At 52.5% G+C, this 26707-nt stretch overlaps 2 protein-coding genes across 2 annotated transcripts in view; one reads left to right on the plus strand and one right to left on the minus strand.

Moving 5' to 3' along the window:
* Nucleotides 1–4916: 4916 nt before the first annotated feature.
* On the plus strand, nt 4917–6969 carry LOC112105857 (protein FAM163A). Its single transcript, XM_024198841.1, has 2 exons — nt 4917–5009; nt 6574–6969. Exons 1-2 carry the CDS (start codon nt 4917–4919, stop codon nt 6967–6969), a joined length of 489 nt encoding a protein of 162 aa, XP_024054609.1.
* Nucleotides 6970–10282: 3313 nt separating this feature from the next.
* Nucleotides 10283–26707, minus strand: part of LOC112105874 (ADAMTS-like protein 2) — a 45406-nt gene continuing 28981 nt past the window's right edge. The window contains exons 8-19 of the mRNA XM_026655599.1: nt 23458–23538; nt 22022–22197; nt 21266–21695; nt 20619–21054; nt 20079–20185; nt 18643–18769; nt 16819–17032; nt 15901–16056; nt 15207–15377; nt 12743–12919; nt 10489–10633; nt 10283–10401 (exon numbers count right to left, since the gene is read on the minus strand). Coding sequence (XP_026511384.1) covers nt 10283–10401; nt 10489–10633; nt 12743–12919; nt 15207–15377; nt 15901–16056; nt 16819–17032; nt 18643–18769; nt 20079–20185; nt 20619–21054; nt 21266–21695; nt 22022–22197; nt 23458–23538 — 2339 coding nt within the window. The remainder of the gene's footprint in view (nt 10402–10488; nt 10634–12742; nt 12920–15206; nt 15378–15900; nt 16057–16818; nt 17033–18642; nt 18770–20078; nt 20186–20618; nt 21055–21265; nt 21696–22021; nt 22198–23457; nt 23539–26707) is intronic.

Raw genomic sequence — 26707 nt, forward strand, 5'->3', positions numbered from 1 at the left:
AGAGAGAGAGAGAGAGAGAATATTGAACTGAATTGGGGTGGGAAAGTAAGTGTGTGTGTGTGTGTGTGTGTGTGTGTGTGTGTGTGTGTGTGTCGAGAGAGAGAGAGAGACACACACACTTTCCCACCCCAATTCAGTTCAAACAGTGTATGGGCCAGTTCCTTGTGCATTGTGTATATTGTTATAGCTGTGAAACATCTGCCTTATGGGGAACCGTCCATGTGAACCCGTCAGGCATGTGGCCAGCTAACAGGCACTTGCTTGGCACCATCATCATACGGCCGTGCCCTGCAGTTCCATTGCTGAGATGCAGACTACATTGCCAGTGTGCATGTTACCCTGGGGTGGGACATGCAGAGACATGGTGAGCGAGGCGTTACAAGGGAAAATAGGCCTTCATTTTGCACTGCAACTCTCCTGGCACTGCGGAGAACCTGGAAGGGCTCGGTTGGTTCTGGTCCATATCCATGCGCTGCTTAGCAGTGGGTGAGTTAAGGGGCCAATTAGACACTTTTCTTATCCGGGCTGCCACCTCGCTTGATCAATTTCATGAGTTAATTAATATCTCTTGAGGGCTTAATTAGATTGGCTTGGCTGGAAATGGGCTGGGGTACAGGTCCCTCCCAACGAGCATGCGCCTGAGGGGGCTGTGACTCAAAGGGAGATGGGGATCGTTAATTAAATGTGATCACGCCAGCTGCAGCCAGTGTTTTCCCAAGTTACGGAATCAGTGCTGCCCTGGGGAAAAGTGAAACTGACAGACACCGAGCAGGGATGTCTCAGGTGGACAGGCTGCCTGGAAACTGGGTCCATTGGCCCAAGGGCCTTACAGTGAGTGGGTTTTCTGTCTTCCCTTTGAAGCAGCAAGGACTGGGTCACTGTAGGAGGCAGGTAGGGCAAATCCTATGTTCCAGCAGAGGCGGGGAACAGCATTATAATGGGAACTACTCAAAGTTCCTCAGAGAGATGGGGTCTAAGGACTAGGACTCTGGGGGCCTGGGCTCTGTTCCTAGCTCTGACACATGACTGATGTGTGATCCTGAGCAAGTCACTTCACCTCTCTGTCTCCTCTCACACCCTGTGTCCATCTTGTTTAGTCAGATGGTGAGCTCTGCAGGGCAGGCACTGTCTCTTTCTGTGTGTACGTACATATGTACAGGGCCTAGCACAGTGGAGTCCTGATCTCATGTGTGGTTGACAGGTGCTACTGTAATATAAGTAAACAACTGTACTGCTTCCTATGTTGTTTTCCTCTCTGATTTCTCCCCCTCAGGGACAACCCACGTGTGGTCATGTGGAACTTCCTGCTCCAGTCGTCTCCTCTCAGGCCCATGTGACTGGCACCATTTCAGCCATTTTCAGTGTAAGTGTCCAGCTAAGCTACCCATGACAACCCACTTGTTCAAGGTTAGACATCTGTGTAGGTGCTGAGGCCCATCTGAGCCCTGTGGGGAAGAGAAGACATGCTCCTCGTGCACTGCTCGTCTGTTTGATGTAGTGTGGTGACTGTGGATTTACACTACGTGGAACAATATACCAAGTACACAGGAGGCTGATCTGGTGGCTAAGGCACTCGACTGGAATTCAGGAGAGCTGGGTTTGATTCCTGGCTCTGCTACAGACTGCCTGTGTGACCTTGGGCCAGTCACTTAGGACTCGTCTTCCCTGCAGAGTTAACTCACGTTACAACTTAAGTGAGGCCCCGAACTGCAGTCCTGGCTGACCCCCCCACAAGCCCTTCACTTGAGCACGGTGGTCCTTTTAACTCCAGTTTGCCGGCCCACCAAGTGGGATAGGCTAGCTCAAGTCAGCCCAACTCATCAGCTGCTAACATGGCCGCTCTGTGTGCAGCTGCAATGTTGTTTGACAGGCTGGCTGCTCTCACTCAAGCTAGGCTCACTTGAGTGTAGTTAACTCTGCAGTGAAGCCACAACCTTTGAGTTAGGAGCTGTCCCTATACTGCCTCTAGCAAAGTGGGGCCCTGCCACTGGTTGGAGCTTTTAGAGAGTGCATCTACTGGCTGTGGAAGCGAGCCTCCCAGCCCAGATCGAGAGAGACTTGGGCTAGTGGGCCTCGTGCCAGTGCTCTAAAAATAGCTGTATAGACTGCTTGGAAGTTGTGACTCGGACTCTAAAGCCCACCCCCATTCCTAGGCTTCAGAGCCCAAGTCACAATCTCTGCATGTCCTATTGTAGAGCAGGCGCGTGAACCCCGCTAGCCTGAGTCTGTTGAGCCAGGCTAGGAGGCTCGCTGCCACAGGCAGAGTATGCCAACCCTAAGTGCTGCTGTAACAATCATACATAAACGGTTTGTGTGGGCCAGTTTTGAGGCTATCCAATAGCATGCCGTGCAATCAGTTGTAAAGATTGTAAGACTAAATAATACTTAACAAAGCTGTGCTTTTCCCCCAAGAAGCAACACTGAATTATTTGCAATCTCATGATAGCCACCATGTCCTTAAAAGGTTGCTCTTTTGGGGGGCTGGGAGGGGAGAAGGTAACGTTTTTTGTAATCCTGGAGGCCAAATGCCCCTAACAACAATGCTAAAAGCCCCATTCTGTGCCCAGGGCTCCTGCTGACTTCAGTAGAGCCATTCACATGCAGTGTAGGGGTGTGTTTGGCTCCGAGACGCCACTCACCAATTCATGCCTTGCTTGCTGATTTCCTTGGGGTGGTTGGTCTTTTAAAAACATCCACTTCTCTGTGCTTCTAATTAAAATATGATAAAAGTGGCAAAGCAGCTAGTGGGCAGGGGAACTGGCTCTGCTGCTGACTCGCTGTGTGTGACTCTGAGCCTGTCCCCCTTCGGTACAATGGGGGTATTAATACTTGCGTCCTAGAGGTGCTGCTTGGCTGAATTCATCTGACCTGCTGAGGCACTTAGAGAGCCAGGGGCTGCAGCGCTGTCAGTTGCACCAGGGCAGCCATTGTGTGGGAGTGGCAGTGAGACAGACTGAGCAGCAATGCCATTCACTAGTGCCTTGGGAGCTTTATGCACCAGGCTGCATGGCTGGACTGACGGAGGGGGGTGGGCACTGCCAGACCCGCTGGGGCAGGGCTACCCGCACTTGCATCGTATGCCCAGCAATGTACTGAAAAGTGCACTGCTCATGTGTGCTGAGCCAGATCCTGGCCCTTGCATGAAGCCCAGATATGCCAAAGGAGGAGGGGGGAGTTCCCATGGAGCAGAAGGAAGGGGAATCCTCTCCCCAAGGCATGGAGCAGCAGCAGAGCCATCAGGCTTTCAGCAGCCCCTGCAGCTGCCCTTGCCCCCAGCCCACTGTGGGGTTTGATGAAGGATTGGCCAGTCTTGCCCGCACTGAGGTGAAGGGGGCAGCCCGTGTGAAGAACCAGAGCAAGTGGCTGTGTGGTGTGCTGTCGCCACGGCCATCACAGAGTGATCTGATGGGCAATGGAATTGCAGGAAACAGCCAGGGGTTTTTTTGCCCTTGCAAATTACTGCAGAGTAAATGTTATGCAATGTGCACAGCTCAACTCGCGTAGATCCTGGGTCCCTAGACTCTACAGCATAGCACCATCACTGACCATTCATTCGTAGACCCAGCAGTGGGATTAAACTAATGAGGGTCCTGATTCTCAGAGGCGCTTAGCACCTCCAGTTACCACTGACATCAACTGGAGTTGTTGGTGCTCAGCACCTCTAGAAATCAGGCCCGAAATGCCCAACACCTGCCTATCCAGGTTTGAATCACTGCCCCCTGGTGGCTGGTCAGATATTGCATAATGAACAAACATGGTCTAATCTCTCTCTCTCTCTTTCCCCCCCATCCCTTGCAGGTCCAACGCACCCTTCAGTGAACGTAAGTACCCTATGTTAACTCTTTCAGCCCTGTCACCCACTTCATGCCCTCTTTGCACTGACTTCCCTTCTCTACGACACTGTTAATGCTGGATGGTGCTGGGCTGTTGCAGAGAGGCTAAGGGCTTCCCCAGACCTGCTGATGCCTTGGAGCCTGCTGTGCTCTGGCGTTTGGGTTTGCAAAGGCTCCGTGACCAAGTCAGGCTGTACCTTTTGACTTTCCCTGCTGGAGCTCTGGGTTCGAATCTGGCTTCATGCTCCTCAGATCACAATTGATGCTCAGTTTGGAGGGATCTTTGTCCTTAGTCCTTATCAGAAATTCTTCATGCAGTTAAGCTTCAGAAATAGCCTCTGGTCCAGAGCCACCTGCAGTTGGACGAGACTGGTCACACTGCACAGGGACCTGCTTCTTGAGGGTCAGCCCTGTATTTTTCAGCTGGAAACTTGCTCACCAACTAGAGGCAGCAGGCAGTAGCTTGAGCCTGCCCTCCCCTGGGTATATGGAAGAGCTGCCCATGTAGCTGTCAGAGCAGCCAAAATCTACTCCTTCCAAGCTTAACTACAGTCTCCCAGCTTGTGTGCTGTTGAATTAGTGCCACCTAGTGGCTATGTTGGGAGCATGGAGCCTTGACTTGCTGAGTGCCCTTGGGCAAATCCTTCCAGCTCAGTTCCCCGAGCTAGAACATGAGGCAGTGGGCTGCAAGGGTTAATTACTGTTCCTTAAGCACTTTGAGACACCTGTGTGAAAAGGGATATGTATGCAAGGTACAAGAGAAGGGCCTTCTGCTACCCTCCTCGCCTAGTCCTGGAGAGTTGCATTTAATTGGTCACAGTGCTCTCCACCCTTCTGTTTTTCAGGGGTTTCTTTGACTAACGCCATTCATTCTCCCACATGCACAGAGAACTCCCTGGGATTGATTCTGCAGCCACTGAGCTACCCCTATGTAAAGTCAGCGGTGGTTGCACGGATGCAGCAGTAGCAGAATCAGATCCCCTAACTCGAACCACAGTAACTGACCACTGCTCTTAGCTCCCTTGACTTTAACCCACTCCTTTCCTTGCACTGCCTTTCAGAGTTTGATGGAGAATCGGTCGGATGACAGCAGGAACTGTTGTTATCACCGGCGGAATACTAGCAACCGTGATCCTACTGTGTATTATTGCGGTGCTCTGTTATTGTAGGCTACAGGTATGTAACTACACTTCTGGGGTGCGGTCCCTGTGCTTTGCACTTACCTGGACAATGCAGGTGAGTTTCAGGAATGCTGCTGTGCATTGCTTTATACCCCACTGCAGCAGGACACCGGGTGTTGTGATTGTTAGATCTCTGCGATGTTCTCCCTTTCCCAGGGAGCTCCATAGAGTGAAGGCTTAATTTATTTTCCTTTTTCCTGGTGCTGGATGCAAATCCTGGGGGTTGAGGGTTTGTAGAGCTCCCAGATTAATTGGAGGGATTGGCTGGTTTCACAGTTACTCCAGTAAAGTAAACCACTGGGGTTTTTTCCCCTAAGATTAGCTAAAAACCCCTTTTTATACATTGAAGTGAACTTGGTGCTATGTGCTCAGGGTAGAGACAGAGTTCCCCACCATGCCCAGGCTAAGCTGCCTCAAATTTTCTGGACTAGATTTTCAGTTCCTCTTGTGCTACTTTGCACCATGTGCATGGCACATAGTGGCTGAATATTCACTGTAAGTGGCCAGCAGAGACCTCCTTTGGCAGAGGCAGTCTCTTCACTGCTGTAAAACCTCTGAAGCTGGCTCCTGTGCCAGCCACCTCTTCCCAAAGCAGAGGCTATGCTGAGGAGAAAGGGGGATATGTGTTCGGGCGAGGCGGAGCTCCACTATGCTACTCTGATTGCCACTGACATAAGGTTCCTGTGACAGTGTATCAGGCCCTTTGAGGCCCCTGCTGGAGGCATCATGGTCCTACCACACCCTGCCCCAGGGAAGAAGCAGTGAAGGTGGCTCCTCCAGGCCTGCCTAGAGTGGCTTCCATATGAGGAGAAATTAATAAGACTGGGACTTTTCTGCTTGCAAAAGAGATGACTAAGGGGGATATGAAAGAGGTCTATAAAATCATGACTGGTGTGGAGAAAGTAAACAAGGAAGTGTTATTTACTCCTCCTAACACAAGCACTAGGCAGCAGGTTTTTTAAAAAAAAGGAAATATTTCTTCACACAATGCACAGTCAACCCGTGGAATTCTTTTCCAGAGGATGTTGTGAAGGCCAAGACTATAACAGGGTTCAAAAAAGAACCAGATAAATTCATGGAGGATAGGTCCATCAATTACTATTAGCCAGGATGAGCAGGGATGGTGTCCCTAGCCTGTTTGCCAGAAGCTGGGAATGTGCGACAGGGGATGGATCACTTGATGATTACCTGTTCTGTTCTATTTCCTCTGAAGCACCTAGTATTGGTCACTGTCGGAAGACAGGATACTGGGCTAGATGGACCTTTGGTCTGACTCAGTATGGCCGTTCTTATGTTCTTAAGCTCTTTGCGTCTCCTCTCAAATGGTTCTATGTAGAATTCCCGGTAGTTGACCATTATCCTTCAGCCCCTGCTGAAGGACTTTCATTGAGGAAGAAACATGGGGGGGAGGGGAGGGAGAATGACCATGAATCCTAAAAATGTCATCAAACGTAGCCTGTGTCCAAGACCGTGTGTGACCCTCTACGGGCCTTTGTGCACAAGCATAGCTGCATAGTATGCCATCCTCTTGCTAACCAAAGCCTTTCCCTTGTGCATAGTATTATTGCTGCAAGAAAGATGAATCTGCTGAGGAAGAGGAGGAGGAGGAGGAGGAGGAGCCTGACCTTCCCACTCACTCATACCTTACGACCTGCAATGCCTGCAACTCTCGCATCGTGGATGGGCAGGGCAGCCCAGCACCACCCCCCCACGAATTTAACCAGCAGGGTGCTCGGAACTACTGCCCTACCTGTTCCCCCTACGGCTCGCCCTTTTACATATGGACCGCTGACATGGTGCGGAATGGCGGTGAGAGGATCACCTACACGCCCGCATGCTACAAGGAAATGGGGCCACCCATCAAAATGGCAACCCTCCAGAGTTACCCGATGACCCGCCATGGCATCGTCCACGAGACCTTTCCAAACCCGAGGGCTATTAGTACAGACGTGTAATCAGCATTGTCACTATCTCACAGGGTGCACCAATGAGATGGCCATCGAGGGGTAGGGGCTCCATTTATTTCAGTGGGGTTTCTTGCAAAGGAGAGGAACCCTTGAACGAACATCAACAGCTAAGTCAGAGACCCAGCGTGGTCCTGATGTTGATCTGTCCAGATCACTGTAAGCTTTCATGGGACATTTGAATGAAGAGCTTGAACATGGTGATTTCTGAACCTATCACAAGTGTAATTATTATTCCACTGTATCTACGGAAGGGACTTGTCTAACGAGGGCTATGTACAGTACGGACTAACTTAGTTATCAAGACACTTGTGACTCTCCTTATTCCCTTGAGTCCTTAATGAGGTCTTTGGTGTCTACACTAAGCAAATCCTACTTGTCACTTTCCAAGGCAATACCACTGGCCTCCAGTATGGATGAACTGAGCACATTCAGCAAGAGCAAGACGTCATTCTGGGAGCTGTCGGCTCCAGCAATGGCTGCGGCATTAGAAAGGAGGAAGAGAGAGAGGGTGAAGCTCCAGCCACTCTTGCTTGATGGAAGCTAATGGAGAAGCAAATAAACAAATAGTTTGATCATTTTGTTCCCTTCGTATCACATTAGTTGCAATTGAATGCTAGTGTCTGTGTTAGAATGTAAAATAGGATAACCTCTCCCTGGCTACTTTAGATAATTATGAGGGGGAGAAAAGGGGACTAGTGAAATTACTGATATATGCTAACAATGCAGATGCTGCTGCTGCTGCTGCCAAAAAACAAAAAACCTTTAATCTTCACAGGCTTTTTTAGGAGTGATTTAATTTAGAGGCATAAAAAGCGCAAGGTTTTATTGAAAGGAAAAATTGCACTATTAAAGAATGAAAGCTTTGATCTTCTGCAGTGTGCAAAGCCCTGAAAGGCCCACTGCCATCTTCTGGGAAACTGAGAAATAGTCTGTTTAGGACTAATTCTGCTTACAATAGCAATAGGGATGGAAAAGTCCTACTAGACCATGACCTTGGGGTCATGACCACCAGTGGGGGGAATCACACAGACAGGTCTTTAGGGGGCTCATGATTGCCTTTCTTTTCTTTGGGGCTAGATTGGAAGCCCAAGCCTACTTTCTGGGGTAATACGGGGTCACCGCATGAAAAATGTTGACAGCCACTGAGCTAAACCATCCAGTCCACCTCTCTGCAAAATGGACCTGGAGATTATTTTTTACTCCAGTACCAAACTAGGTCAAAATTAGTAAAAAGGCGCATCTGTCATTCTGATCCATTTCCATAGCAGCCAGCTGCAGGGTCCCCAACACATGGTCCCGTGAGTGCAGGTGGAGAGTACAAATTGGTTGCAGATGAACATATAAAGCTAAGTTCCTCCTGCCACACAAATTTCCTTAGTGATGATAGCTAGAGTATGTTTAACACACGGCCGTGATATTTAGGCAGAATTATTTAGAACTATAAATTGTGATAGAGGAAATAGTCTAAATCCATGAAAGGTGCTGGACTGACTGACAGCCTTTATATTCTCTGTTTATCCACAGCTGAGGCATGACGTGGTGCAGGATCCACATTAGCAGGTGAGAGGAGAGTTCAGTCTTCAGGCCCATTCACTCTTTGGCGTCCCTGCTGAGACTGCCAGTGAGGGAGCAGATTAGTGCCAAATGTGATGGTGGTGCATGTGACGTGAGTGTCTCTCCATCAGGAACCAACCCGTTTGGTGTAGACCATTGAACGGCCACTGGTCGCCTGCTGGTCTATATTTGAACCAAGACCTTAAAACTGAAAGACTTTGCATCCTGATACTCCCTGGCCCTTAAGCCATCCCGTCCTCACTGCGACCCCTAAATAGAATATTCTCCAGTTCTCCCTCATATGGCAGTTGCCTCTTAAGTGTCTTCTTAACAACCCTGGGAGAAAAAAACAGCTAATGTTGGGAGGGCGGTAGTAGCAACAAAGGCCTCTGACCCCAAGTGTTCAATAGCCCATTGCTCCTATTGGCTTCCTATCCCAACCAGCAAACTCCCCTGGTGATAGTGTCTGACAGGGTTTTCCTTGGTCTAACTCAACAAATCCTATCCTTTCATATGCTAGTACCTGCTTTAGCTAGCTCTCCAGCCTGAATTTAACCCCCACAAGGCCTGTGGTGGTCAAAGTGCAGCCCATGGGCTAGACAAAGCACAAAGCTCTGCCTCTTTAATATGAAGGGACGGCCCAAGGAGACTATGCTACCTCTTCCCAGTGAAGGTTGCTGGGATCAAGGTGGTGCATTATATGACAGGCTGTAGGCTCTGTGGGTCACCCCTCTGTTAAAAGGGAAGACAGCTGTAGTTTGCTCCATTGTACACACATTAAATGTGACCCTTAGGCTTCTAGCAGGCTGATGTGCCTCTGAGTGAGGAACAGTGGTCTGAGATTGGTAGTACACCGCAGCTGAAGACCCCCATCACACATGAAATACTAAACACATTTTGCACGTGTGCTGGAATATGTGGATAAGTACAAAATATACACAACTCAAGTGGGAGCCCAAACTGTAGCTTCAGACCTGCTAAGGGGTGAGGGAAGGAACAGGGAAGTCAGACTTTTCTACTTGTTGCTCTACATCTTTGTTGCTCAGCTGTGAATACAGAGTGAATGTCAGAAATAAATGAGGACTTTGAACTATAAAGCGGGCAGTCTCTCTTCTTTGATCGGGGCCGGGCAGGTTTTACACAGTGCTGTGCTGGAAGCCATCTTGGGGCACATGGGCCCCCCCATCCATTCCAGCTCTGCCCCCCTTCCATGCCTGAACACACACGCGCAGGAAATACAAATGGATGGGTTATCGCTTTACTGTCAAATGACTTTTTTGTTTGAAAATTGACCTTGTGGCTGGAGGGTACAGCAGCTGGCCTAGCTGCTGCCAGCTGTGGTACACACTCGGCCATCTCTTGTTGGGACTCCTTGTCACATCCCTGAAGCTCTGGGTGCAGACCCAGCAGGAGTAGGGCCACGAATTAGCAGTGTGGTGGGGAAGAGGAGCAGCTCCTTGGTGGTGATGGACAGCAGGGACCAACGTCCCACACTACTCAGGCTCTGGTTGCTTTGTAGGAATTGCTGGTCTCTCTATAAAATCCTATAGGTGAAGAGGGGACCGTTATTGCTATGTGTGCCCAAGGAATCCTTCCTAGCTGAGCAGGATGTTCTACAGGGACTGGCTCCGTGACGGAGCACCCCAGGCGGAATGGTTTCTGACATAGAAAAGGGGTTTATGGTGGAGTCTATTTCTAAGGGGATCTTGCCCCTTGGTCTTGGAAGGGAAGTGTGGTGTGGCAGCCATCACGACGCCTTACTCCTACACGACCGGCAGCAGGCCTTCCTGTAGTACCAATGGGAGCACAGCTTCACCTTCAGCACCAGCACGCAGTTGGCTGTCGTTTTGTCTTCACAGTCTTCGTCTGGGGAGCAAAAGCATCCACAGCAGCGGTTAAAGCAAGGGCTTGCCCCCAGGCCTGAGCTCCCCTCCCAAGAGCCTCCCCCTTTACCTGGTGCCTCTGTGGGGCACACCTGGAGCTGGCACGTCTGCTTGGCGTCGGGTTTGAAAGCTGGGTCACAGCCCTGTCCCAGGGCATCTCCCTGGTAGCACTTCACCTCTCGGAGCCGCAGGCCGGCACCACACGTCTTACTGCACTGTCGGAAGCAAGAGGGAGGAGAAGCAGGCTGTGAGCATGGTGCCTTTCTATCACCCCCCCGCCCCCCATCACTCCTCTTGGCACCCCAAGGCAGGGGATATTCACAGAGGGAGTTCCCACTTCACCCCACAGCGGGTCCCCAGCCAGCCTCTCACGTAATGGGGCTTGGGGGAAAACTACTGTTCTCTTCCTGCATTTCCCTATGCCCATTACTGACTGGTCCCAAGACACTTGCTCTTCCTCTTCCGGCTGGCTCTCAGCATAAGAGCTAGCAGCTCAGAAATATACCCCAGGCCGTGCTGAGAGTTGTACAAGCTGAATAAAAGGGTTGGCCTCATTAACTAGCATATCCTGCATTCCCAGTGCTATGCATGTCTGCACAGTGCCTGGAGACCTGGCCCATGCTCTGGGGCAGACAGTCTAAGACAGGGGTGGCCAACCTGAGCCTGAGAAGGAGCCAGAATTTACCAATGTACATTGCCAAAGAGCCACAGTAATATGTCAGCAGCCTCCCATCAGCTCATCCACCCCGCTCCCAGCGCCTCCCACCCACCGGCTGCCCCGCCGATCCGTGCCTTCCCCTCCCTCCCTCCCTGCACCTCCTGATCAGCTATTTTGTGGCGTGCAGGAGGCTCTGAGTGGGTGCGGGAGGAGCGATGGCACGGCAGGCTCAGAGGAGGGGGCAGGAGGTTCTGAGTGGGTGGGGGAGGAGCGATGGCACGGCAGGCTCAGAGGAGGGGGCAGGAAGGGGGGTAGTGAGGGCAGGGCCTGTGGCAGAGCCAGGTGTTGAGCAGTGAGCACCCCTGGCACATTGGAAAGTTGGCACCTGTAGCTCCAGCCCTGGAGTCAGTGCCTACACAAGGAGCCGCAGATTAACTTCTGAAGAGCCGCATGTGGCTCCGTAGCCACAGGTTGGCCACCCCTGGTCTAAGACCTTCAGACCACCAGGCACTCAAAGGGCTGCAGAGGAGGTTAGAATTTATACTTAGTAACAAGTGAGGCTGCAGGGGGGACTGGTGATGGAGGAATGGACTCTTTCCCTGCACCATAAGCAACTTGTTCAAATCCACCCCAGGGCAGGTGGGGACTGAAACTGGCTACCAGCCAACGACCCTTTGGTGGCCTACGGGTAATAAGTGTGGTGGTTTCCATCTACCACCCACTGCTTAGGCGCATGCATTGCAAAATACCTCCTACCACACCCATGTACTTGCTCATCAGCCCCCGGTGGGAGATTCAACAGAGATTCCAGGCACAGAATGGTTTCAGAAACTGAGCTCCCTTCTCATCCCTGGAGAAGGGGCCTTGCAAGGCAGGGCTGGGGCACATGGGTGGGCTATGGCGGAAGCTTGCTCTGATGCTGCCCCTCGTGTGGTCAAAAAGGATTCCCATCCCCGGGGCTGTCAGTCTCAGGGCCGGCTCCAGGCACCAGCTTAACAAGCAGGTGCTTGGGGCAGCCAAGGGAGAGGGCGGCACCTGCGGCAATTCGGGGGCGGCAGGTCCCTCACTCCCTCTAGGAGCGAAGGACCTGCCGCTGAACTGCCGCCGCCGATCGCGGCTTCTTTTTTTTTCCAATTGCCGCCGCCGGTCGCAATTGCGATCGCGGCTTTTTTTTTTTTTTGCTTGGGGCGGCAGAAATGCTGGAGCCGGCCCTGGTCAGTCTGGCACCGTTCGCTAGCATTACACACACCGATTACATTGAATTGAAAGGCAGGAAGAAAGTTGACTCCTGGAGGGTAAGGATATGCATTCTACTCTATGGGGCATGACACCCAAGGGAGATCAGCACCAAGATAGTCACCTTTACCCAGCACACTGGTAATTGGTGTCCCTACTCCTGCTAGGTCTGTATTCAGAGCCTCAGGGATGTGAGCATGTCCAGCCCTCTCCTGCTAGCACCTGAAAGGAGCCGGTTTGGTGGTTCCATTCAGACCTAACTATGCCACAAGCACAACGCGAAAGTAGAAATTCTCCAGGCTCCCTTGACATCTGTCTTCCTCTGCAGCACCCTGGGGTGTAGGCCTGTCACCCCTTCCCCCTTGGCATTTGTCATTTCCATTTTCCTGCCAGCTTCTTCGACACCCACCTCCTCTCTCTCACTCCCTACCTGAGACCAGGAGGTCGTGAACCACGTAGAGCAAGGCCTCTTGAAACAGGCTGCCTGCACCTCAGGTTTCTGGGAGGCATTGCAGCGCTTTTCTGGATACTCCCTGTACACGCCGTTCTCCAGGCCGGCACACAGCACGCTCCTGGTCTTCACCCCCCGGCCGCAGCTGGCGTCACACTGGAAAAGCGAAAAGCAAGCCAGCTCATTCACGGCTGCTAAGGACTGCTACACCCCAGGCATAGGGCTCAGGCTGGTAGATGTGCTGGCCTTCCATCAGGGGGGATTCTTGCTCAGAGCAATTCACAGTACAATCTTGAACAAGTCACTTAACATTTGTGCTGCTACTGACCCAGCCGCTGTTGCCAATGAAAGTTAGCAGCCTCAATACCTTTGAGACGCTGGATGTTAGTGTCTGTAACTGGCTTTGAGGTCCTTAGACACAGAAGAGCATCTGAGCTACCAGGCTAAAAGTAGCAGTGTAGCCATAGTAGTATGGGCAGTGGTGGTGCAGGCAGGCTGCCCCAAGTACATACCCACGGGGTTCAGGCAGATCTGCACTCGGGGCAGCAAGCCCATGCTACCACAGCAGCACTGCTATCCGATGTGAGCTACTGCGCGTATGTTTACATGCACTGGGAGTCACGCCCCTAGATCAGTGTGTAGATTTAGCCTTTAGGTACGTAGTTGTACCCAGATGCCATGTAAGAGATGGATATTACAGTGCATTAATACATCAGTCTTGCTGGGTGATGCATTTCACACTCCTGGATCGGGACTGAAGGAACACAAGGCAGGCAGGGGAGGGGGAGAGTGAGGAAAAAAGGAGGGAAACTCCAGGGGGTGACTGAAGCTGAGAGGGGCAGCCCGCAGAGGCCCTCGCAAAGTGCAGCAGCAGAGAACCTGCCTGAAGCCTGGGAAGGACAGGGCGGCCGATCGGGGACACCCCAGGACAGGAGCCAGGAGGAGCACTGTGCCAGGGAGGAATCGCCCAAGAAGGACAGGCCGGAACTGGACCCAGTATCACTGCTGCCCAGAGCTGCATGGGGCTGTGAGTACTGGGGCTTGTGACGCTGCATTGAGAACAAGGAGGGAGGCTGCTAGCTAGTTAAGTGGGGAGGTGGTCGCTCTGTGTGGCTTTGCAGAGAGCAGCAGAAGAGGGCACCGGAGTTGTTTGTTGGGGAAAGTTCACTGGCGCCGAAGACGACCAGGAGCACCCAAGACTCACCACTGGACTGGAACTTTGCTTAGGACTCCTGAACTCTGTGTGCAGCCACATTGCTCAGTATCTGCCCTGTCAGACTGTGCTACCACTGGGCCCGTGGGGCCTTGGTTTGGATGCACCCCTGTTCTACTGCTCCCCCTATATTTCTCCTTGTTGTTTTTCTTCTCTCATCCCTCTGTAAATAAATATCTCCCTTTCTTATATCCATTGTACTTTTCCTGTGGGTGGGTGTGTTCACTCTGGGGGGTTTGGAACAGGTGCCCCTAGGGCGGAAGGGATTTCTCCTGCTGCATTCCTATGTGTGCCATCTCTTGGCCAAAGCTGCCTGCAGAGCAGACTCCATCTTGGCCACGAGGGTGCTAAAGTTACACTTAGTTGGAACGGGCGCCATGCCAGTGCAGCATGACGTGGAGCTCTATCGACACGCTTTAGCTTGTAAGACGGCTCTAACATACTCAGTCATGCAGTAGCAAGAGTCCAGCTCTGTTCTGCGCCCTCTGTGTGTTCCTAGCTGCCTCTGCCAGCATGACTGCCACCTCTGTGCTTGCACTGCTTTTCACTCCCCCTCGCCACAGCTGCCCAATGCCCCGCAGCTCTGGCAGTACAACTGGGAGCCCAAGGCCATCCAATGGAGCGTCTGGCCTAAAGAGACCTGCCCCAATTCAGCCTGACCAATGATGGCCTCCTCCAGCCTCTGCTATGGCAGGCAGGATGCTGAGATCTGCTCCAGGGAGCAGGAGGGCCACAGCAGCAAGAAGAGAGTGAAGGAGCTAACCAGGGAGCTGAGGAAACTGCCCTCCCCCGCGGTGAGCCAGACTTCAGGTGGGGAGCGGAGCTGAGCTCTGCCTCAGGAACTGCCTGTCCTGCAGCAGAGGGTGAGTCCCACCAGGCACTGCTTCATTATGTCCCCCACTCCTGTGTGCTGCTCCTGCCCCCAGCCATCTCTCCCCAGGGGACAGCGCTCCCTCTCCTCCCCAGGGATCATTCCCCTGGCTTCTCGGCTTCCCCAGGGCTTGGATCCTTCCCTGGGCCCCAAATGCTCTCCCTCCCGGAAGCTCATCCCAGCCTCACTGCCTTCTCCCAGCCCCTCAGTGCTGACACACAGGCCCCCTGTGCTTGTAGAACAGACATGTTGGATGACCAAGGCCCATGGACCCCTTTCCTCCCCCTGAGGGGGCCGGATGCCTGGAGTCAGCCACTCCAGACGGCAGGCAGGTTGAAGTGAGGCCACTTCAGGCTTACCTGGTCCCATTCCTGCTCCACCCAGTGTGCAGGGCAGTTCTTGTCCCCACAGGGGTAGACAGCCAGAGGCTTGTCGGCCGGGTCGCACTGAGAGTCCGAGATCACCTTCCCCTCCAGGTTGCGACACACGACAAAGCGGCTCATCCGCCCCTTGCCGCACGAACCTGAGCACTTGGAGAAATAAAGGGCATGTCAACGTGCCAGTCACTGAACAGCATTGGCAGGAGTGGAGGGAGCATGGTTGAGTGGCCAGAGTATGGGAGTGGGCGGCAAGAGACTGGAGTTCTGGTCCTAGCTCTGATGCTGACACGCCATGGTTAAGGGCTTAGGGCCTCAGCACAGCCTCCTTAGCTCAGGAGATGCAGTAGCTTCCTTTCTAATCCCTTGTTTACAGGCACTCATAATGGTCCCAAACTTTTGAGCTGACCTTTTCCAGGCCCCATCTGTGCCTGGAGGGGAATGTTTGTTAAAAGTCTGAGCAAAAACAACTCAGCCGTTAGTGTATAATGTAAACTGTCTGCGTGGGCGATAATCCCGTAATCCGCTCCAGGGGGAGGAATTCCGGACCCGTAATCTGCTCTGGGTGTGAGGGGGATTCTGGTCCCACAATCCACTCTAACGGGGGGCAGGGTGGATTCCATCTCCACCTCCATTCAGGCCAGGGAAAGAGGAAAAGCAGCCAGCCTGGACTCACCGGTCCCCAGTCAGAGGCAATCCAGCGCCGGTCACAGGGTGGGCCTGTGCACTCCTTCTCACTGACAGGCTTCAGGGCCTCATCACAGAGGGCTGGCTCTACTGAGCAGCGTACCTCCCTCTTCATCATCCCCTGACTGCTGCATCGAGCAGAGCACTGTAGCACAAGAGACCAGACTGCATCGGTGAGGGGACAAGAGATTGGGTGGGGGGAGAGGGAAAAGATGCATTTTTCTTCCCTAGACTGAAGTGAGTGCAGGTGAGAGGGGAAGGCTGGTCCTGTGGCTAAAGCAGTGGCGGGGGACTCATGATACTGGGGTTCTAGTCCCAGCTCTGCTGCTGGGTGGCTGCAGGCAAGTCACTTCACCCCAATGCCCCCAAGTTTTGGGTGCCCAGCGTGAGTCACCTTGGGCTTGATTTTCAGAGCCGCTGAATGCATTCAGCTCCCACCAGAAAACCGGAAATGCAGGGGCCTGGCACGTCTGAAAACCAGGCCCAAGGCGTGTTGAGTTGACCACCGAAAATCAGTGACCTCTTCTGAAAGCGTGGGGCTTAGCTTCTTGGTGCCTCAGTTTCCTGAGCTGTAAAATGGGGGGTGGGTTAGTCTTGCAGGGGTGCTCTGTAGCTAAGTTCACTGAGATCCTCACAGAGATGATCCTATAAAAATGCAAATTGTTATACAAGATAGCAGAAGGGGTAGCAGACTCCACTCCCCTGGACTGTGTTAGAACAGGAAAAAGATGGGCAAGAACAATGCTAGCTTCCCCGTGATGCCTAATTACTGTGCCTCAAACTACCCAGAGACCTCCTCAGCACTACACATAGGAACGAGTCTACTTGCTGAGGACAGTTTTCCTCTGGTCATGGGCCACTCCCCAGTCTAACCCTGACACATGGGGTAGGCCACTGTACTCCATACCTCTGACCACTCGGAGAGCTCCCACTGGGGCCCACACGCCTTGTTCTTGCACGCTTTCCTCTCCATAGGCCTGGCTAGCCCAGCAGACTCACACAGCTCGTCATAAACAGAGCTGTCGAAGCCTGGAGCCAGCATCTTCCAACAGCGCACGGTCCGGTACTGGTAGCCCTCCCCACAGGTCCTGGAGCACTCGCTCCAACGGCTGGTCTCCCACCTCCAGGTGGGTTCGCAAGGGTAGAGAAGACAAAGCACAGGTCAGAACAAGGCACCCTGAGACCACAGACATCAGAGACAGGGGGTATCTGACACAGATCACTGGTGGGCTCCTTTCAATTTCCAGAGTACATGGGAATTCCCGGTGCCCATGTGTCTCCAATTAAAGTGATGACTCTATAGGACAATTACCACCCTGTAATTAACTAGCAGTTGCTCATTGGTCTCCCACAAGCAGCACAGAGGCCTGATTGCACATGGGCCTTAAAAACTACACTCCATGGCCCTTTCACAAGCGTAAGGGGGTTAACACCAGTATCCCCAGTGTCCAACTGCCCTGCTGCCTAGCATTACTGAGGCCTTTCAACTGGGTACTCTGGCCTTCTTTGCCCTATGCCTTACTCTGTTGCACAGGGCTGCTGTGTGCTGTTTCAAGGCTGCCCCCTTCCAGCGCAGAGGTGGCCGCATATTTCCGGGAGCAGCATGATCCCCGTACACAGAGGGCTGGGTGGTCACAGTGTTTGTCTGAGTCAGCAGGAGAGTAAGGGCCTTACTCCCTTGCTCAGACTGTGACTGACTCTAGTGGGGAGCGCAGGGACTACTCACCCATTGTGAGCACCTGGGCAGGAGCAGGGGGAGAAGGATGGGGTGTGGGGGGAGCCCTGGCTCTGCATCCACCAGTCAGAGTAGGTGCACCAGTGCCCGGGGGGAGTGAGTTGCTCCATGAAAAGGGGGTGGAGTAACTTATTCCCCCATCAGAGTAAGGTGGGAGAGGGGCAGGGAGGCAACGCGACAGAGATACCACTCAGTCTCTGGGGTTCCTGGGGCAGTGCAGCTGTGGGCCACCCCGTCCTCAGGGTAGGTTGTTGAATTGCTCTCTCTAGCCCCAAGCTTGTAAATTACACCTAATGCGTCTGGCCCTGCCTATGAATAGAAATGTCCTGGGGGGGTTTATCCTGACTTGCACAACATGTTAGGCCACCTTTAAACAGACACCGGCGGATATTCCAGTCTGCTGTAAAGCAGTGAACCCAGCCCAACAACTTGAGCTGACGCAAACCCATGGCCTAAGCATCTCCAGGGTCATTCCTCGCTCTGCTGTATCAATACTGCCACCAAAAAATGACAGACCCCAGCCACCTCTTTCTAATACTCTGCATTGTGAGTGCTAAGTGACACTAGCGTCAGAGCTATTGAGTGGGATCAGCTACAGGACACAGAAATCCCACCTATGCCTACCCCCTCTTCTCTCTCATGCTTTCTCCATCTCTTTTCCCCTGATTTAGGTTCCGTCTGCACTGCGAGCTGGGGTGATACTCCTGCTCATGTGCACAGACTCACACTGGCGCTCATGGAGCTAGCACGAGTCTAACTAGCAGCAGCGGAAGCATAGCCGAGCCGTGCTGGGTACAAACCCACCTGAAACTGTGGGTGTGCATTGGGCGCCTCCTTCTCTGTTGGTTATTGGCTTCCCGTGCATTATTCTGCCTGTGCATTCTATGCCAGTTCCCACCTAGCTCGGTTTCCTGCTGTGCATGCCCATCTATGGCTGTATCCTTGGCTGATTGGGTGTCTTTGTGAGAGAGAGGTCAAGTAAATATCGTCACTTACCTGGGCTGGCATTCTCTCCCTGTGCAGAACTCATGAGTGGGTTCTGGGCGGGTCAGCGCATCACAGTACGCTTCCTCTACTTCCACTCCATCGTACCGGACACACATGGCATAGGAGGTGCTGATGCCTGCTGGGAACCAGGAATCTCTCTTAGTGCCTGCTATCCAACAAACCACTACTCGCTCCATCTATTACATGGTACCTATGTATCTGAGCCTCTGGTGCCATGATAAAAATACAAATATTCGACTGGATCATTATCCAGAAGAGAACTGCAAAGATCAAACCCGACATGATGAGGCCGGCAGGACACCAGCCAAGACCAGAACTAGACACTCCACAGCACAGTTTACCGGTGCCAAAGACAGTCCGATGCTACTAATAGGTTGCTTTCCACCCACCCACCTCTTCCCAGATCCTTTACTCCTAGCCTCACTTCATTAAGGCAAAAGGATGCTGAAACTTAAATAAAATAAACCAGTTGGTTTCATGCTGGTGGGGTGACTGGAGGGGCTGAAGTATCAACACTTACTCTGACACCACTCTCCAGGAGCTTCAGCTGTGTCAAGAAGTCCTCTGCAGACTACCAGGTCTTGAATGTACCAGCTCCCTTCCCCCACCAAATATACTTCAGCCCCTCCAGTCACCCCACCAGCATGAAACCAACTGGCAAGAGTTGGAGCCCAGCTTTGAGCTATTCACATCAAGGGATGTCACTATTTCCAAGTGTGAACCTACTATTCAGCTGGGCTCAGGTTCTTCTCGTTGGCTTATTACAAGTTTTAAAAGGCTCAGCCCAAGCACAGAAACATTCATCCACCTCCCAGTTAGGGTAATTATATAGCTCCTCAATGAAACAGGAGCCCCCGTGACACATAAGATCACATACTACATGCCCAGGTTCTTCCCCTGCAGCTCTCTCTCGTGCACCTTCGGCTGGGGTACAGGAGCTGTGCCTGTGTGTAAAAGTTAACCCTTGTTCGTGGTGTAGCCGGATCCCTCATTTACATTTGAAGAGGATTTAGTGCTGGTGAAAGGCACTTGCCAGCCCTGGAGAATGGATTCCTCTATTGACCCACGCACAAAGGACAGCACAGGCAGCAGCAGTGCAAGCTTTCACCACCCTGCCCTAGCCATGTGCCTCAGCTCTGGCCCAGACAGGGAAGGAGAGCTCACTTGCCATTCCCAGTGGCTGAGATTGCCCACAGGGGTGTGAACTAGTGCCAACAGGTGCGGGGGCTTTAGGGATGTGGATGCTTCTCCACTAGGAACTGGCTTGAAGACACCAAGTTATTTCACAGAGGCCACCAAACCACTTTCAAATAATAACAGCTTCTGGTTGCTGGGCTGAACTATACCTGGGGACCTTCAGGTGAAGTGCTCTACATTTCATTCCCAGTCCTGCGAAGCCATCCAGTCTCCCAGACCAAACCTACCTGAAGTGCATGTGGAGCTGCAGGGAGCATAGGCAGAGACCTTCCACCGGTACATGTCGGCCAGGCTGATGTCATCATGGCCCAGGGGGCTCACATCAAACTCGTTGCTGCAGAGAGAGGAGCAGAAATGAACTTAGTTTGGGATGCGACGAGTAACAGATAGTGAAAGCCTTCCTCAGGTACTCCAGGGGATGGAGAGGGAACCCAGTGGCTCTGCTTCTTTTGCTTACTGTTCCCCCGCAGGCTTGCATGGGAAGATCTCCTATGGCTGGTGGATCACTTTGGTGAGTGAGTGATCACGTAGGAGGTGACCAAGCCCCTTTGGAGGAGCAGAGGCACTATCGAACGTGTTCTGGGAGTCTGAGATGGACTGACACAGGCTGCTGGCTTTGTTCTACCATCCCCATCACCATAACAACAGAGGAGTCAGAGAGGGGAAACCCAAGTGGAGAACCCTGAAGCTACCATGGGAATGGGATGATCAATCCTCCCAGGATAAACGGCATCCTGTCTTCCCTCAGGAACCCGGCGGCATCTCACCTTTCAGGGCCAGGGGCTTGAAGGGGTTCTGCCGGGTGGCTATTCCCGAGGGCAGTGTGGAGGCTTGAGTTGGAACCCGGCAGGGGGTTCTGCACGCTTGTAATCACACTGTAGTTAGCTGCCTCCTCCTGGCTCTCTGCATAAGCCTCTGCCTTCATGTTCTCCAGCAAGTTCGTATTGGCAGGCCCTTTGCGCAGCCCTACTGGCCATCCGGCCACCAGCTCGTTCCACAGCCCCGTGGTTGAGTTCTTCCAGCCCAGCTTGGCAGCCAGGTACTGCAGTTCCTTGCAAAAGGCAGCGTTTTGTGGGTCCCGGTGACACAATCTCCTGAAGAGCCGGAGCCTGGCTGCCCCAATCCCACTGCTCTCCGGCAGCTCGGGCCTCATCACGCTGTAGGGCATGGCTGTGCTGATGGAAATCTGATTTAAGCTGGGGGCTAAAGGAAAATGCAGGGGTGTTAATGAGCCCATAGAGGCTAAAGTAACCTCCCCCTCTGGATCGCCACCTCCCCCATCTACCCAGCTGGTACAGCGCCCACTGCTTTCGATGAAAGCAGAGGTGGGCCAATGCTGAGTGCTTCTGTAAGTCCCACCCTTAACAAGCACCTCAATTACCCAACCACGAGGTAGCCAAGAAAACAAACAAACCCAAATCTGTTTCTCCACCTACTGCCGCCGCCTCCTCGTCCGCTCCATTTGCATGGTAGACTTGTCTGATCTGGAAGCCAAACTTCTCTTCTTCCTCTTCCCTCTGTTCCCAGCCCCAGGGCCCGGCCTGAGCGGTGGAGTTACTCTGGAAGAAGTCCTGGCTGTTGAAGCTCAGGTCTCCATGCTCTTCTCCAGGTGGGAACCGGTCACTGACATCGTCCGGGGCGAGAGAGAGCCAAGTGGCATTGAAATCATGCACAGTCCCAGAGTCTGCTGGGACTGGGGCTGGATGTTTGGGGCTGGAGTCCGGTAGATGAAGGTAGAGAGGTGCCTCGAGAGCAGGGGCAGCTGTTCGGAGAGCTGCCAAGGGCACATGTGGCACAGTGTAGTCATACGTTATATGGGGCATTTTCCCATTGAAGTTATAGTACTGGGGAGAAAACAAAAACCCTGTTAGCTCATTTGCATGTATCGTGTCTAATGGATCAGAAACACGTGACCACACCCTGAAACCTGACCTGGACAGTAAGTGCTTTGTGATGAACACAGAAGAGACAGTGTACCCATGATGGCCAGACAGGACCCCCCAGGAATGGCACAGCTCAGTCTCTCCCAGAAGGCATTGCTACAGGGAATGAGGCAGGAGCCCCAGCCGTGGGAAAGCTCAAAATTCCTTTGCCTGCAGGGCACCTGTGGTCTTGGGGCTCGGAAAGGAGACCGCCAGGGAAGCACCCCGATCTTTAGCTCCTTACGTACCATGGCATTCAGAGACTGATTGGTGGGGCCCTGGGCAATGATGTACTCCAGGCCGTCCACGTGCAGGTTGGAAGGGCGGCGGTACTTGAACACTGTGCCAGCCACCCGGAAGTTCTGGGGATTGTCAATGGCTGAGTTCCCGTTGAAGAAGAAGTGCCCAGATTCATCCGCCAGTGCTGCAAACAGAGGCGAGGGACAGGAGACTTAACTGCAAGCAGACGTCAAGGAAAAGAGGCCAACAGCAGCCCATGCTGACTTGTATGGAGAAGTAATCCTTGGCCAAGGAAAATCACCTGGGGGGAGACACTGTCTTGTGCTCCATGTGTCGGTGCCCTGAGGGACAGGATACCAAGTTGGGGGTGGCCTGAGCTCACACTACAGTATGTCACGTTTCTAGTCCAGAACCCTTGAACCACAGCAATGTGTGAGGCAGGGTGAACGTGCAACATTAAAGAAAAAATGGCGGTTCAATGGCACAGCAGCTAAATATATAGAAATTTCACCTCCAGAGAGCTAGATTTGTTTAGCTAAAAAGTCAAGAGAAACCCACGATTCTGACCCTCTAGCTTTCTAACCCTCACCCCACAAATTCAGGGCTGTTTGGCTCCAGTGTTGCAGTGTGAGCCTGGCTTTAGTCAAGTGAATTACAATGGAGGCAGGGCTGGTCATGTTATCTGTGGTCCCCTAACAGCCTCATTCCAGCTAGCTCTCTCAGCCCTTTGCTTTCTGAAAGCACCAAGAATAACACATCAGCTGCGACCCATCCAGAAAGCAAAGATCCAACACAAAGGATCGTGTGACCCCCTAAGCTGAATGGATCGTTCCAGGTGAGAGAGGATCACAGATGATCTTGTCCATCGTTTATTTCCTAAAGCCTGTATCCTTCCCTCCTACGGAAACACCTGCCAGAGGGGTACAGTTATCACCTAAGGGGCAGGGCAGGGGTTCTAGAGGAATCCCTCGGTGCAGCTAGAAGGGGTGCAGGGAAGTCAGGTGGACACCCTGAGAATCCTGGTTCAGCTGCCCAGTGTGCTGGCCCCGCCCAGCTGCTTCCCACTCACTCAGGAGCCATGCTGCCTTTGGCTCCCCCCCACAGTCGCCTGCACCCTCCTCTCCGAGAGGGTCAGAAATGGCAGGGCAGGAGTCAATGCAGCAAGGTGCTGGGGGTTCCTGTTTCCAGATCTGCCCATTTCTGTGGGGCTCACACCCACTTAAAGCTGCTCCCCAGCACCTTCCCTGCTCCGGTGTGACTTTACCCGCTCCAGCCTGGCTGTGGTCATGCACAGGGCCTCCTGCAGGCTCCCTTTGAGCTTTTGCTCCTGCCTTCCTTTGCTGTCAGGGCGTGTCCTCTCTGCACCATTCCCAGGAGCACAGCCCATGCCCCAACTTCTGGTGGTGGTGACGTGCTATCCACACCGTGCTTTTCTGCGGCTTACCCAGGATGTTCTCAGTCTTCCGGCGCTCGATGATGAGAATGTCCGTGGCGCCGGCAGGGATGTTTGTGACGAACACGTAGCCTGGGGAGTGGGAACAGAACAAAGGGTTGGGAAACCCAACGCGGGAGAGAGACTCAGGCTGCTCCAGCCTCACAGGTGGCTCAGTGAGGGCATTGCAGTGCTGCCAACTCTCATGGTTTTGTCATGAGTCTCATGATATTGTTGTTGTCCTTAAAGCCCCAGCTCCTGGAGTCAAGTGGAGATGGGATGAGCTCTGCCTTCATTCTTAAAGAAAAAGTATGTTTCCAGCCCTTGTGGCTGTGGAGAAAGCTTCAACATGTGACCCTGGTGCATCCTAAAGGCTCAAAAAGCAGAAGGCAAATAAAAAGAACGCCACATCTATGATTTTTACATAATCCCAGGATTTTAAAGCCAATCTCATGATTTTTGGTGAGCCTGACTCATGATTTTTTGAACATTAGGGGTTGGCAAGCCTGGGAGTGGTCGATGGGCTTTTATTATGTTCCAACTGGAGTAGCCAGCGGCAGCAAGTTGGCTCTGTGTCCATGCAGGAGGGGGATGGTGCCCTGCAGCACCGGGCACACTGCAGAATTACTCTTTTAGCTCCAGGAGAAGGGGTCTTGTCCCAGCTCCCCCTTTGGGTGTGTTTGTTTGCAGTCAAGGAGTCTTTATTTTTTTAAAAAATCCCTGCCTGGTTTGTTGAGGTTGAGCTGCTGCAGACCTCAGGAGTTCATCTGAGTCCCGAGTCAAATTCGAGGGCAGGAAGAAGGTATCGGCTTTGGGTGCATGAGGGAGTCATGCCACCCACTAGATCCACAAACCCAAAAAGATAAAGGCCCGACTACTGCCCACGGTTGGAGCTGAACTAGCAACCTAGAGATCAAGGGCTGCAGAGCTCATCCGCTCAACCTGATAGTTTCCCCTTGAAGGAGAGTGAAAGGTGAGCTGCAAAGGGAGGGGAAAACAACAAGCAAACGCACAAGCCAATTTTTTAATGCTGGGTAAAGAAGGGTTTTATCAGCTTGTATTTGACATTAGAAATGTGGGTCTTCTCTACCATGCAAAACTCTATGGTGACTGGAGACCTAGTGAAATGATGGTATCACAAAAGACAAAAGATTGTATACATCTCACTCTATGGGCAGCAGCAGCATCTTTGCTACTGCAGTCTAAATAGTAAAAATAACGACAAATGCAAGATGAGCAATTGTGTGGGGAAGAGAGTTTTAGTCACATTTTTTGGCCTGTTTTTTTGTTGTTGTTAACACCTTTTGAACTCAGATGTCTAAGACACACTTTTGTTAAAAATCAATTTCCTGCTTCCACCTCGCCCCATAGAGACAATGGATCTATGGCTTATTACAATACACTATAATCCACTAACAACCCCCACAGTTGCTTTCTCCCCCCCACCCTTCCTCCCTATGACTGAAGAGATGTTACCAGGCCACTTCATCTTGAAGGGCCCCTTGAAATATGTGTTAACTACTCATGCTAAACAATCGGTTCCACTCGTATTTAGCTGACACACTCTAAGGCTATGTCTACACTACCACTTAAGTTGGCTTATGTTGCTCAGGGGTGTGAACCCCCCCCCTCCCGAGTGACATAAATTTTGCCAGCATAAGCGCTTATGTGCACAGCGCTGTGTCAGCGGGAGAGCTTCTCCAGCCAATATAGCTACAGCCGCTCGTTGGGGACGGTTTAATTATGTCAAGTGGAGAGCTCTTGCCCGTCGGCACAGAGCGGCTAATGAGAGATCTTACAGCGGTGCAGCTGTGCTGCTGTAAGCAGGGCCGGCTTTAAGCCGATTCGGCCGATTCCCCGGAATGGGGCCCCGCGCCTAAGAGGGCCCCGCAACGTCCGGGGCTGCCGGTGGAGTGGGGGAAAAAAAAAGCCGCTTCTCCCCCCTCCCTCCAGCGCTTGCGCCACCATACAGCTGATCAGCGCAAGCCTGGGAGGGAGGGGTGAGGAGGAGGAATGCGGCGTGCTTGGGGAAGACGCGGGGCCAGGGCAGGGATTTGGGGAGGGATCCAATGGGGCAGTGAGGGGGTGGGGCCAGGGCGGGGATTTGGGGAGGGATCCAATGGGGCAGGGAGGGGCAGGGCCACGGCGGGGATTTGGGGAGGGATCCAATGGGGCAGGGAGGGGGCGGAGTCGGGGCGGGGGTCCCCGCACCTGCTAAAGCCGGCCCTGGCTGTAAGTTTGCTAATGTAGACATGGCCTAATTAAGTTTCCCAGACCTGAAGAAGAGCTCTGTGTAAGGTCAAAAGCTTGTCTCTCTCACCAATAGAAGTTGGTCCAATAAAAGATATTACCTCCCCCACCTTGTTCTACCTTGCCCCTTCAGTTAACATGTGAGAGCTCACCATACAAATCTCAGAGTCCCCAAGACGCGCGGAGGACCAGATGTGACAATCCTGATATTTAAAAAAACCACAACCAAACCGAGAAAGTAATACTTATTTTTGAAAACTGTTTCAGGCTTTCTTTATCCATCCTAAAGCAGCACAAATGGACATAAACCTAATCCTCTGGAGGTCACATTTAAAAGCAATGAAGTGCATTTTGGAGTTGGATTTATTCAGAGCTGGCAGTTGTTCCTGGGAAAGGAAAACCACCAAACAAAAAATACTCCTTGTTCAATTTTTTCCTCTTCCCACAGAAAAGGAGAACAAACTGCCAGAGCTGTGAAGAGCACTGGGTGCAGTTACAACAGGGCTGTATCCAGTAGGGGGTGCTGCAGTCTAGTGGAATTACCATCAAGTAGAGTGAGTAGGTGTCCCAGAATGTCCTACAATCAGTATTCTCTGGTTATCAGTGCGTCACAGTGTTGCTCTACCACTCAACAATCCCATCATTCTGTGAGGGGGGAAGACTGGGAGTATGGAGAGGGGTAGAAGTGAGGGGAGTTGTAGGGCCTGAGGGAGGACCACGTTTCAGAGAACACTTACCCCCTCTGCAGCCCATCGGCCTGGAGAGTACAGGAGAACGATTGCTGTCATCAAGAACAGCAGCACACATTTACAAATGTAGTGACCCTCCTCCAGGGCTGGCCTTACCATGAGGTGAACTGAGGCGGCCGCCTCAGGTGCCAGACTGTGGGGGGGCGCCACTAGGACCCAGAGTGTAGAAAATTGTGTCTGCTGTTGGTGCATATGTATTCTCTCTGCTCTAGATGCACAGAGATGGTGGAGTGCTGTGCTAGAGGAAGGAGGGCACAAGAGAC

Source organism: Terrapene carolina, unplaced genomic scaffold (genome assembly GCF_002925995.2).
Source record: "Terrapene carolina triunguis isolate 2854851 unplaced genomic scaffold, T_m_triunguis-2.0 Scaffold210, whole genome shotgun sequence".
Lineage (NCBI taxonomy): Eukaryota > Metazoa > Chordata > Testudines > Emydidae > Terrapene > Terrapene triunguis.

Bases quoted from the DNA above. Each gene is read 5' to 3' on its own strand.
- LOC112105857 (XM_024198841.1), top strand. From the start codon at position 4,917: ATGACAGCAGGAACTGTTGTTATCACCGGCGGAATACTAGCAACCGTG. The intron at 5,010-6,573 runs GTATGTAACTAC...CCTTGTGCATAG, and splicing joins TCTGTTATTGTAGGCTACAG to TATTATTGCTGCAAGAAAGA.